At 49.2% G+C, this 13,753-nt stretch overlaps 1 protein-coding gene across 1 annotated transcript; it reads right to left on the minus strand.

Moving 5' to 3' along the window:
- Window positions 1-4,012: 4,012 nt before the first annotated feature.
- Window positions 4,013-13,632, minus strand: NOA1 (nitric oxide associated 1). The gene is made up of 7 exons (XM_062637576.1): window positions 12,624-13,632; window positions 11,796-11,960; window positions 10,713-10,906; window positions 8,255-8,386; window positions 6,233-6,349; window positions 5,315-5,432; window positions 4,013-4,749 (listed from the first exon to the last, which is right to left on the minus strand). The coding sequence occupies exons 1-7, from the start codon at window positions 13,603-13,605 to the stop codon at window positions 4,544-4,546; spliced, it is 1,914 nt and encodes a 637-aa protein (XP_062493560.1). The 5' UTR covers window positions 13,606-13,632; the 3' UTR covers window positions 4,013-4,543.
- Between the last annotated feature and the right edge of the window lie 121 nt (window positions 13,633-13,753).

Genomic DNA, 13,753 nt, shown 5'->3' on the forward strand with positions numbered 1-13,753 from the left:
AACTGCACCCTGCTAGTGTACACTGAGACACCCACAAAGAGCAGGCCTTCCCAGGGCTGATCCTCTCTAGCCCTCTCCTTATGCCTCAGTTCTGCACAGACTCAAACCACCTTTGCTTTTGGCTGCTGTGCTGAGATTAAATTGGCTGCTGTCCACAGGCATGGTAAAAGCTGTGTTACCTTTCAGGCTGTCTGGCATAAACCAGACACGAACCCTCCCTTTGAGAAGCATTTCCGAGCAGCTCTTCAGCTCCGGTGTAATTCAGGCCTGGGAGCTCATAAAAGGCACGTCTGTGCTTTCATTCAGGAACTAACTGCTTCCACATTACAACGTTCTGCATGCTGATGTTTAGCATCTGTCAGGGGCACACATTTTCACCCCCAGCTGGGGCTCTCATGGCACAGCACAGCCTTAGCAAAGGCCCTACAATCCCAGCCTAGCACCAAGCCCCGCACTGCCCCAGTGCACTGCTTGCACCTCTGGGCTGGACCCAGAAGGACACCGGGCATGGAAGGCATGCATGCACATCCCCCTTTTTGTCCACGTCCATCAGCCCACGTGCAGCCCAGCTGTGTTTGTAGAAAGGCTGCCCCTAGACCACGGGACCTGCTTCACCAAACACTTGCCTTGGCTGCAGTTCCTCACGCCCAGCCCCTGGGCTGAGGACCACCGCTGTAACACAGGCATGTCTTTCTGCACGCAGAGCTGTTTGCCTTTCATGTTGTGTGTTTCCAGACATACAGCAGCAGAGGAATGTTACAGGGAACGCCTGGTTTGGATTTGTCAAGCTGGTTTGAACAGACCACAGCCAGACCCTTTTCCTGCCTCCCGGTTTAGCTTTTTCCAGGCCTGCTTTCCTAGGACAGGGGGGTTGGAATTAGATGACGTTAAGGTCCTTTCCAACCCTAACTATTCTATGATTCTATGACTGTTCCACATAACCCCAGCTAAAGAGGAAGTGCAAGCTTCTCCTTCATGCTGTTTTACCTACCTCCCTGTTAAATCTTGTTACCGGCATGAGACAGGTTCTCCTCAAAGCACAAAACTTTATGTATCTGTGTGACAGCATGAGTGAAACAGGCAGTCTGTGGTTAGCTCTGTCTGGAAGGGACATTTTAGGCAGCAAGATGGGGCTGGTGACGGGTTTCTGCATGCTGGCCCTGTGGAAATGTCTAAACATAGCTGCAGTGCAGGCCGGAAGAGGCATTTTTAAACATCATCCAAACTGAAACATAGACCTGCTCAAACAAGCCCAGAGGCAGCCATGCAGATGATGCAGGGGCTGGAGCCTCTTCCATGAAGACAGGCTAAGAGAGTTGGGGTTGTTGGGAGAAGAGAAGGCTCTGGGGACACCTTATAGCAGCCTTCCAGTACCTAAAGGGAGCCAACAAGAGATCTGGAGAGGGGCTTTTTACAAGGGCATGGAGTAACAGGACAAGGGGGAATGGCTTTAAACTGAAAGAGGGGAGATTTAGATTAGGTATTAGGAAAAAGTTCTTCCCTGTGAGGTTGGTGAGGCACTGGCACAGGCTGCCCAGAGAAACTGCTGCTGCCCCATCCCTAGAAGCTTTCAGGGCCTGGTTGAACGGGGCTTTGAACAGCCTGGTCTAGTGGAAGGTGTCCCTGCCCATGGCAGAGGGGGTTGAAAGTGGATAAGGTTTAAGGTCCCTTCCAAACCAAACCAGTCTGGGATTCTGTGATAAAGCAGCCCAGGCCCAAAGGAGCACACAGACATGGAGGTGGGAGGGGGAGCCCAAATAACACCCTCCCACGACCATCATCACTGTCATCAGCCCGTCAAAGGCTCATTTGCACAAGCCTAGACCTGCACAGGGGCACAAGGGAAGCCAGGAACTGAAGGACTTGTGAAGAATGAATGAGCCCCTTTCAGAGCCCTTAGCAGCTCTTGTCCAGGAGCAAAACCCATCACCACAAGTCTTTGTATTTGAGGAAACATCATCATGAACACCCAAAAGGAGGGTGTAAAGAGGATGGAGCCAGGGTCTTGAAAAGTGTGAGGTGTCCCTGCAGGGGGGTTGGAACTAGCTGGTATTAAGGTCCCTTCCAACCCAAACCATTCTATGATTGTATGATAGGGCCTGAGGCAATGGGCACAAACTGAAACACTCTTTTACTGTGAGGGTGAGAGCAGGGGCACAGGCTAACAGGGAGCTTGTCTCCATCCTCCGAGATAGTAAAATCCATCTAGACACAGTACTGGGCAGGCTGCTCAAGGTGGCCCTGCTTGAGCAGGGCACTGGACCAGAGGACCTCAAGAGGATCCTTCAACCTCCACCATGCTGTGAGCCTGTGTATCAAGAAGCTCTCCACATCACCTTTTGGGCTAAAGAGAATTGCTGTCTGAGGACGTGGGACACGCCATGGAATGCAGGGGAAGAGTAGTTTGAGATTGCACAGGACTATTTTCAGGATGAGAAAAGGGAGGATTTAGGTGTTTTGGGGAACAAGTGTACAAAATAGAGGGTAAGGGGATAAAGAGGGCTACTTATGTGTAAATAGTCAGCTAGTTGGTACACTTGTCTGGCCATGCCCTGTATCTTATCAGCACATTTTGTCCCATATCCTTACTAAATTTAACCTTCCTGAGTGAGGGCTCTGTATTCCCTGTCCATGTGTGCATATGGGGATGAGAGGGTGTGTGAGACTGAACTGAAATCAGACTCCACCCTCCATTGTCTCACAGACTAGTATGAGAAGCTGAGATGGGATTCCACTAACTACTGTCTCAGGGATGGGTGGGAGGAGTTGAGGTAAGGCCCCAGGTCCACTGCCAGAGAGAAGGGTATGAGGAACTGAAATGGGACTCCACTGTCAATTGCCTGAGAGATGGGTGGGAGGAGCCCCTTATCTTGAGGACTGGTGTGAGGAATTTCTGCCCATTATCCCAAGAATTGCTGCAAACAAGTGCAGTTGCAGAGCTGGCTGCAAGGCCAGAGAAACTGGTCCACCAGGAACGTGTAGTACCTGACATTAAGAACAGAGGTACTACCCCCAGCTCATAATAATGTAAGGAGGAAAAGGTAATCACCATGAAGGACACCTCCATGAGGACACCAACTACTACAGACTCTTGGGGACACTGCTCTAATACTGACTACGAACCCTGGATGACTCCCGCCACCTCCCTGAGAACTTATGTCCCCCCCCGGACACTGCTGGATCCATGATGGTGACTTTCTCTCTCTGCACCCCGAATTCTTGCTTCATTTCTATCTTTTTTTCCAATCTTATTGCTGTTATTTTTTTTTACAATAACTTATTTTTTTATATTGTCTTTTTGTAATAAACCAACTGATCGATTACGGTACTTGATCTCGTTTGCATCTTAATTTCAGTCTTGGGATCACTAATGAAACGGGTCTGACACTGAGGTTTCAGGGCAGCAACTGGAGTGAAACCATGCATCTAACCACAGTTAGTGAAGCTGGAGAAAGGATGAAATGGCCTGGGAGAACAGGGGTGTGGGGGTCTTTAAGGGCCAGCTCAGGGTGTCAGAGCATTCAGTTTGTTCTGGGGGAGTACAAAGCAGCACAACCAGGTGTCCTGGCCAGCTGTGTGGCTGTAGCAAGACTGTGTACCACAAAGTGGAGTGGAACTGAGGCCTCAGGGGCTCACATCTTCAGATACTAGCAACTGGGAAAGCAGTGTCACTTGAATGTTTAGCCCAGCAGCTGTGTGCACATCACTTGTGCATACAGGCTCTTGATGCTGTGTTTGCATTAAGTGCTATGTGTCTATGATGTGTGTGGCCAGCAGTGTATATGTATGTGGTATGTGTGCTCCGTGCCTCCTGGGAAAGCACTTCAGCCTCACTAGTGGCTGGACCTGACAGCATGGAGCTGCAGCAGCCTGACCTCTCTTTGGCTCTCAGCCCTGGCATGATATGCTCTCCTCTAACATCAGCCTTCCTACTGGGGCTGTTGTTAGCAGGATGCTTATGCCCACATAAGAGTGCTTTGTCAGAAATTTGAAAAGGATACAAGGGAGGAAGTGTCCTTGAAAAGTTTTATTCTACACCCTCAGTTTCAGAAACCTTTACACAAGCTACAGAAACCAAAGTGAAGCAGTGAGTTGCAAAAGTTTCCTCTTCAGGCATATGATCAGACCTGCTTTTAATTAATTCATCTTTCCAGTGTCCAAAAGCAGGGTGCTGCACTTGCCCCAGATGTGGAAGGACCTGATTCTTGGTTGATGTTGTCGAATTACTATCAGCCACTAGGCGGGTCATACCCACACTACAGCATTCCCTGCTCCTCCCCACTCTCTCCACCCCTTTCCACTTCGGAAAGGCAGTTCCCAAGGAGCAGCTGTTTCACCTCTCACAGCAAGGTACCAGCCACTCAACTGATGCAAAATGGCTGCAGTTCAGCAGATGAATCAAGTGTGGACTTGTGGAGATCCCTCCAGGCCTGCTTCCAAAACCATGCCTATCTGCCTTTAAAAAGGAGTCCTGAATATCAACAAGCAACAAGGTTCTCCAGAGGATGTTCTGTCTTCTACCTTGCTCAGATGATGAGCAATGCTATCCTCGCCCTGTGGTTTTCAGGTTTTCCACCAGGGAGGGAGGTTTTTTGGTCCTATAAGCAGCAGTGCCTGGGATCCGTGACCCTCTGATGGTGCTGATGTATGGCAGAAGGGGAGGCTCCCGCACCACCAACGTGGTACCCTGGGGAGTATAGGCTCGGAGCAACAGTTTCTCTTCCGGGTGAGCTGTCACTGCAACCCAACCTGCACAGCCAAGAAGAACACTCAGTCAGTGAGAAAAGTTCTAGGATCAGAATGACGGTTCTGACACAAACTCGCTGCCTCCCATGATGTCCAAGAACCTGAGCTACCCAGGTGTGACTGCTTTGAGAAACCAGGCTCAAAGGTTATACCAGCCCTTTCCCTATAGAAGGCAGCACTCAAAGCCACATCTTACTCTCCCCAGACACAGCTCTTTCCTGTGGTGGGAACTATCACCACCACAATAGTGACGCTTTCCAGTCCATGGTCCTTTGCCTCTCACCTGGACAGCCAGAAGTGTCACAGCCATTCCTGATGCTGTGGAACATGTATAGCAGCCAGACATAAAGCATTCCAATGTGGTCATCCTGTACAAGCATGGCTGTCAATCTCCTTCCCCGGGGGCTACCAAGCTTCAGCTGGACAGTCATAGCTGCCCTGATTTTGTGTTGGTGAAAGTCCTGCTCTGAGCAGGAAGTACTGCTTCATCCCTTCACAGGCCTCTTCCCATCCACGTTTCTAGGATGCAGACCCTGCAAAGTGAACTAATGAAGAAATACTAAATTACCTGCAGAAGAAAGTTTGATATCTGCGACTGCCTCAGTCGTACCAATTCCTTTCAGTGTAATGTCCTGGGGGATAAGGGGAGGGAACTCTTTCATTCGCTCTTCCCCACCCATAGGAACCTAAGATCAAAACACAGAGAAAAGATTTAACAGTCAAGAGGCACTCCAGCACTCCTGCCTTAAACTGGTAAGCAAGACACAGGTGGGAATAAAGATAACAGACCACTGTCAGCCAAGTAACAACTGGCTTGAATACCCTACAAGAGTTATTTCAGGTTTGCCAAGAACAGAATCAAGATCACACCCTGAGCAACCCAGTGGGAGCCCAGAGGTACAAAGGTGGAGTGCCCACTGCAGTACTCAGCCTTGACGTGAGTGACAGCACTTGTTCTCAATGTGCACAGGGATGGAGCTCACCCCATTCTCCATCAATCTGCAAATGCTACACAGTATGTGGCATGTACCAAGGAAAAAGCCACACCATCAAAAATGAAGGCATGTGCAGAGGATCCAGTGGTGAAAGAGTAAGAAAGGTACATTTTCCAACTGCAATCTGTTCTGAAACCCCAGCCTGAAGTTTGCCATGGAAAATGTCCCTGTAGCTGCCTGTACTTTAAGGCTGCTCAAGAAAAGGCAAGCAACAGAGAGCAGAGCACTGCAAAACTTAACAGCCTGAATGCTAGAAACAAGAGCTCTGCTGAAAATGTATCATCTTGGGTGTTGTCTCCTAAATAAGCTGCAGCCATGCAGTCTGTGCAGGACGGCTCCACACTGCAGATCTTCACTTACGCACTGCTGAAGCCCCAAACTCTTGACACAGGCTGCTTTTCCTTATCAGCTGTGCTCCAGGCAGGGCGCTGCACCAGGTGGGACAGCCTGCCTATCTGCAACCAAGAGCCCACCACAGCACCTCCTCTTACCTTTAGTAACTCGTGGCCAGCATGCTTCTTGTAGACGGCATCTGCATTACTCAGGGAAGTAATGTGGACTGGCAACAGGTTAGAAGCCACGACAGAAAACCAGGCAGACTTTTCTCCCTAAGAAACAAGAAGAGAATGTTACTTATGGTAACAGAAAAGCAGCCCTGAATTGCTCACTCCTGCATGTTGACAACCTGTATGACTGATGCCCCCTCCTTGGCCTGGGTTTTTGCCTCTGTCACTGCAGAGAAGAAAGTTTATATAAACAGGGAAGCTGAGCTCCTAGGAGAGAAATAACCACAGCTTCATCACCCTGCCTCAAAGCACGCCCAATATCACATCCCCTGCCATCACATCTGCTTAGCTCACCATCCAAGAGATCTTTGCTCTTAATTCCCAAGAACAAGTTCAGTGTGGTTATTCAGCATGAGAGGTGAGGGACAAATTCTGTGTAGTGCCTCTTCTCCCACCACTTTACATTTCTAACAGGCAACTCCCATTGAATTCCAAGCTGCTCTCAAGCTATGCAAAAATTGAACGTGAGGCAATTTCTGCAGGCACTCTCATAACTTCTGCATGCAGCGAAAACAAGGTTAGAAAGGGGACCAACCTCTACAAACACCGCTAGCAGCCTGAAATAAGGAAACCCAAGTGCAAAAATTCTTGAGATCTAATCTGATCTGATGCTGGGGTTCCTCTGTCATGATCTGAGCACAAGCATCTTCCTTCTCTGGAGGATGTAGATACACGAGACTGATACTGCAGTGGACTGAGACAGATAGGAAAGACCTCTCGGGCCCTAAATGTGCACAGCTCAGCTTGCTAGGAGCACTGTTACATAGAAAACAGGCTTATAGCATGAAGCCTACCTGCCAGCCCTGCTGCACTGGATGTGTCTCCAAGCTTGATCCTCTCGTCAGGAGATGGTGCGACACTTCTTTACCATGACAACACCAGCTAGGTTCTCCAAAGTCATCATGACAAACAACGCCCTGTGGCAGCCCTGGGGCTGCCTGATCTTGCAGACGGTATTTACTGCCAGCAAAATGTCACCTGCATTGCTGTCCTACTTTGTCAAGGTACACAAACCCAGGTGTTTCTTGAATCTCTGACAGAGCCCAACCAACATACCTAGAAGGTTCTTTTCTGAGAGCTCTGCCCAAGACAGTATGAATAAAGAGAGTTCGTTTCTGCTGGGTTGCCATCCTCACACTTTTCTTGAGGCATTACTTCTCTGTATTGCCAAGCTGTTTCTCAAGATGCTGCTCTGGATTCTCAACTATGATGGAGCTCCTCTGCCATACTGGTACACTGTTGATTCTGTGCCTCTCTACTCTGCTCTGGTGAGACCCCACCTGCGTCCAGCTCTGGAGTCCTCAGCACAGGAAAGACATGGACCTGCTTGAGATGGTCTAGAGGAGGCCACAAAACACGACCAGAGGGCTGGAGCGCCTCTCCTATGAGGAAAGGCTGAAAGAGTTGGGCTTGTTCAGCCTGGAGAAGAAAAGACTCTGGGGAGACCTTATTGCAGCCTTTCAATATTTGAAAGGGGCCTATAAGAAAGATGTGGAGAGACTTCAGCAGTGCCTGTTGGGATAGGATGATGGGTAATAATTTTAAACTAAAAGGGGAGATTCAGGCTGGACATGAGGAAGAAATTCTTTACAGTGAAGGTGGTAAAACACTGGCACAGGTTGCCTAGTGTGGCAGTGGATGCTCCATCCCTGGAGATATTCAAAGACAGGCTAGATGTGGTTCCCAGCAGCCTGATCTAGTTGAAGATGTCCCTGCTTATTGCAAGGGGGCTGGAACAGATGACCTTTGAAGGACCCTTCCAACCTAAACTATTCTTTGATTTTCTGAATTTACATGGTGCTTTTCTAACAGATTTCTTTTCTAACTGATTTCTAATCTCAAAAGCAGCAAAAAAAGGGTCTGGGAAGGCTACCTAGAAAACCTTTTATCCTCTGTTACTGTAATAAGTGATGAAGCAGCAGCTCACAAAATCCTTTCTTCGCTTACCTCTAAGTAGTCTACACGTCCCAAGGCTGCTAAAAACAAGGCCACTCCTGGCTTGAGAATGAAGGTCCGTGGAACAATGGCACTTGTGGGCAAAACCAGCTTTACTTCTTTATCTGTCAGGAGATTTAAAACCTGCAAAATAAATCGTACCACTGTAACTCATTCCACATGTTCCAATGGGCATAAGGAAATTAATACTGATGTTATATTGAGAAGGGAAAAAGATCAGGTAGAGCAGTGTGAAGAACATTTAACAGAACAGTTCAGTTCTGGTTCACACATTAACTAGGAAAGAGGAGAAGGCAGGCATGTCACCAATTTTCATGGCAATGCAAGGGTCCACAATGAATTATAACAGCTGCCAGAAGCCTGTTGATCACAGGTTTGGGAATCCTGGGTCTCGCTGGAACAAGCTCACCCAGGATTTACTACGCTTTTATGGCATGAGTGGAGCCGCGTGGAGAGCTGGAGACCACCTTTGGCTATGATATTTGAATTACTTCACTTAGGTAGTGATGCAAAGTGCTGAATCAATACTAGCAGCAAAGTTAGCCTCAGATATTGCACTGAGAGAAAAGTGCCGGATCACACTGTGAAACAACGAAAACTGCAGTACGAGAGCCTGTCACACAGCATGGATCCCTACTCTAAGCACAGTGAAGCAAGCTCTCCTCTCTACGAGGGCTCCCAAATGCTCATGTTCCCTGTCCTCCTCTCCTGCCCCTTCCTTTCCTTCTCCTGGCTTAACTGGCTCATCTGTTTAGGTGCAAACTTATTTCAGTTAAAGGATCCATCCCAAAGTCTGCTTAAAAGCCAGTGACTTAACTAGCAGTGCTCCAGCCACAGTGGTCTGATCACTTTCTACAGAAGCACTGTTCAAACACAGCTATGAAACAATGTGCAAGCCCAGGAAGCAGTGCCTTGAGGGAAACAACTTGCCTCCACATTGATGATGTCTCTTTCCTGAACACAGGAACTAAGAGCAGAAATGCTTTCAGCTGGGCCCCTCCTCCAATGCCACAGTCATGCAAATACAAGTTTGCAACAGTCCAGTATTGAGGATTAACCAATTCACCATTAAAACACTGCACAAGGTGCAGCCAGAGCCCCTAATGCATTTCCTGAGTTCAGAAGCAGATAACCTTTAGCTTCAAAGCCAACAGACTTCAACACCAACTTCTATGAGACAAGGACACTTTGCCCTACTTGGTGCAGGCTTTCTCATGTGTTTGACAATGCTTATACCAAAATTTGAGTCATCAGTAATCCTTTTGTAGGTTTCCCAGAAATCTGGCTTTGGAAGGAGTCATGAGGAAGCAGCTAAAAAACCCTCAAAGCTCCAAGGATTATGGACAAATTATAATTACACCATATGCCAACAGCCACTTTCCTTCCTTCTTTTTCCAAAATAGTATTAAAACCCCAAGCCTGCTCATAACTGCCCGTCTATGTGGCAGATCCTGGCAATCTGCTTGTCTTCTACTTAGATCAAACACTGACTGCAGGAACAAAAACTGATCTGAAACATGGCATGTAGCTCTTCAAAAAGCACAGCAAGGATAATCAAAATCAGAAATGGCAGCAAGTATTTCTGGATTCAAGAAAGCCCCTTTTTTTCCTCATATTTATTCAACTCCAGAGGAGAACATATCCCATCTCCAGCTACCAAACCAGATCTCTAATCTGATGATTGCCTTTACACTACCTAGAGCAAATTTCCATAGTAAAGTGGGTTATGATCTGGCAAATACATCTACCAGACAACCAGCAGTTTTCTAGCGTTCATGAAAGCAGCATCTGTATGAGCTGTGCAGTCTCAGCAGAGTTCTTGCACTTCATTCTCTTAAGAGCTTTTCTGTCTTCTTGTACTTCTTCTCAAAAAAGATGACCTGCAGCTCTGCATATATATCACAGCAAACAAAAATCAGAACAAGGCTTTTCTGGATGTGTGCATTATATCAGCACTGACTTCAGAGCACAGGGGTAGGCCTGATGCATTGGAGCTACTAACAGGAACACTGCAGATCCTGGTAGCTTCAGGACAATGCTTTCTCAACGATCTGGTTCAGTCACACAACACAGTTTTTTCTCCTAAGTTCCACCTTTTCAAGTAGGCTGACAGAGCTAAAGAAGTGCAGACTTCATCGGGTGATGCAGGTATAAACCTGCTTACAGCACTATTGCTTACTTCCTGTCATTCAGAAGTTAAGAAAGTTTGATGATACAGTCATACAGTCCCTTTGGAAAGATCACAGTATGCACAACTCAGAAATGCAATGGCACTAACACAATGAACCCTCCCCAAGTAAATACAAACCATATTTTAATACAATTGTTCAAACCAAAAGAATCCTAACCCCCAGGACTGCAGCAGAAAAACTCTCCCACACACACAATGAAGGCAGAACAGTCTTCCCAAACCCTGTCATTCCAAAACACAGCACTGCAGAGTACATACACAATTTTCCTTTACAATCCCTGGAGTGTCGTAACACCAGCGAGCATCCTTCACTTCATTGTATGTGAACTCCTCCCTTTGCTCACGCTTCTTAGAAGCAGGTTTGGGATCTTCATCTATGCTGTAGGAGAGCATGTCAGGGTCAAAGTCAATCACACTAGACTTTCGCCGTTCAAACGTTCTTCCAACTCTTCCTGGATTAAAATGAAAGGTTCCTTGTAATTAATTTATTAACTTGCCTTTCTTTCAATAGGACAATTGTCCCTTCCCTTGCTTAAAAGGGATGCACATCAGTAATATGAAGGTAATAAAGACTTGTGTGGCTATAGACTTGTGTGCTCGAAGGAAATCCCTTCTATAATTCTTGCTTTGCATTTCTCAAGCCCCAGACCTTAGCAGGGTGGTCCTCAGACTGTCAAACACAGCATTATTTGAAAAATCAGGGCTATCTTCTGGCAACCCCCACTTTTGGATACATACTAAAATGATGTAGAACCACTGTGACCCGCAGCCAAAATAGCTCAGCAGCTTAGCACATGCTGATGGTAGGTGTGCTGAACTGAGGAAACCTCTGCAATGCTACTGAAACAACAGCTGAAAAATAAGTACTCAAAAGAAATACTAACGATTCCTCTTACGGAGGAGCTGGCGATCCAGCACTCAATTACTCAGAGAACAAAAACTGATAAAAATAACTTGAATGCAAGTTTGGAAAATTTTTAATTGCTACTACATAGCAGTACTTCCTGCAACTCCTGTACCAAATATAGGTCTTATTTCTGAAAAATAAATACATAATAATGTGTACACCCCATCCGTGGCAGTGTCCAAAGCTAAGTTGGATGACCTTAGAGCAACCTGTCAATGGCGGGGGGGCCGGAACTAGATGATCTTTGAGGCCCCTGCCAACTCAAACCATTCTGTGATTCTGTTAATTAAATGGGAATGAGTTCAGAGTGGGGAGAAAGTACTTGACAAAACCAACTGGATTCTACAGGAGGTTAAAGAGTTAACAAGTCCTCTGTGTAATTAACTATTTTCATTGAGACAGAGGGGCAATACCTTTATTCAGACAATACTCACCCACTAAGTAACCTTGCTTTTTAAGGTTATTTAGGAGCTTCATTTCTTCACTGCTTAGCTGATCTTCTGTTTTTGCTGCCTCCTCTTTCAGCCTCTCCTGCCTTCGGAATATCCTGTCACACGTAGGATTAATAATTGGAAATTTCAACAGATTCAGCGTTGTTCCTGGAAAAAAACGGAAGGCATGCTTGGGCCTTTGACTATCAGGCACATTTAAACTCTGAGAAAGAGCAACAACAACAAAAAAAACATCAAAATTGGTTCTCCAACTTTTGGGTGAAATCCAGTAACACAAAGTTGGAGGTGGAATGCCAGTTGCTCCCATAGTATCAGCTTCTGCAGCCAAGGCAGCAGAAACAAGTCATCCATCCACTTGATATGTGCTTTCATTACTTTGATGAAAAGGGTCTCAAAGCCAAATAGCGCCAATACTGTTTTAGTATACCCCAGGCACGTTCCACCTCCAGGCAGCTTGGTTTTGTGTACAGGTGCTCATCAGTCCACCTCCCCGTCTCTCTAGACCAGCGTGTACCCCTGATTGATAGGGGGATGGCAAGAAAAAGATCGGGTGCTGTCCCCACTGGCAAGGGAGCACACAGGCTAGCTGTAGTTTACCAGCCCCCTTAGAGCTACATGATGCAGAGCACCCTCCGTGCATACCTCCCACTCTCGGTACCCTGAGGAAGGCAACAAGCCAAAGCACATTACAGCACTGCAGCTCACTGCCCACAGTGGCAATGCTCCAGGGTGACAGGTTCTGTGACAAGGAGGGCAGCCCCGAGGTAAGCACCAGACCCCCCCTGCAACAGGGACAGCATCAGCCCTGACCTGGCCAGGAGGAGACGGTGGCCCTGTCGATGATATCGGGAGCACGAGACTTGCAGTAGTCGGAGTGCAACAGGGTGTTGAAGAGAGTCGACTTGCCGGAGTTGGTGGCGCCCAGCAGGTACACATCCCCGGCGCACTTCCAGGAGCGCTGCAGCCGGCTGATCAGCCCCTCCATGCCAAAGCCCGTCTTGGCGCTCACCAAGCGGATGTCCACCAATGGGGCTCCCCGCAGGCCGGCCTGGGCGCAGGCCTCCGCCACCCGCTGCCGCAGCCGCCCCAGGTGCCCCGGGGAGTCAGCGGGCAGCAGATCTACCTTGTTACCCACCACCAGCAGCCCGGCGGCAGGGACGTCGGGGCCCAGAAGCGCCGGCAGCTGGGACAGCACCGGGTCGGGCAGCTCCAGCACGTCGAGAAGATAGAGGAGGAGCGGGCCGCGGCCGTGGCGAAGGGGGCGGCGCAGGGCAGCGCTTACCACCAGCCGGTGCTGCTCGGCCGGCAGCTCCAGCCGCAAGGCCCGGCCGTAGTGGGCCAGCATCCAGCACCGCTGGCACACGGCTCCGCGCAACCCTGCCGCGCCGTCCGGGCCCTCCGACAGGCTCCGGAACTTCTCCGCCGGCATGAAGCCCGGCGCCGCGCTGTCGCGGCAGTGCAGCTCGGCCCCGCAGCCTGAGCAGCTCAGGCCGCTCAGCGGCACCGACGAATCGGGCCGCCCCGCCTCCACCACCCCCGAGCCCCGCTTCCGCCGCTCCCTGTCCAGCTTTCGCTCCCGACGGGGAAGGGGAACTGCCGCTTCTGTTGCTGCCGTTGCCGCAGCCGCTGTTGCCACTGCCGTTGCGGGCGCTGCCTCACTCGGCTCCGGCTCGTACTCGGGGAACACAAACAGCTCCTCTTCGCCGCTCGCTGTGCCCCCGCGGCGCAGCACCGGCGCCCAGCGCGGGGTGCGGGCCAGGCGACCCAGGAGCACCGGGGCCAAGCGGAGCATGGCGAATAACCGCCCCTCGGAGCAGGAGCGACGGAAGCAGCACGTTTACCGGCTGCGCATGCGCGCCCGGTTTCCTCACTGCCTCCTGGGATGCCAGCGTGACGTGACGTAACGTGACGTCGCGTGACGTGCCGCGCCGCGCCACTGA

This window comes from Pezoporus occidentalis, unplaced genomic scaffold (assembly GCF_034315485.1).
Source record: "Pezoporus occidentalis ecotype Australia unplaced genomic scaffold, CSIRO_AGI_Poc_V1 ctg53, whole genome shotgun sequence".
NCBI classification, from domain to species: domain Eukaryota; kingdom Metazoa; phylum Chordata; class Aves; order Psittaciformes; family Psittacidae; genus Pezoporus; species Pezoporus occidentalis.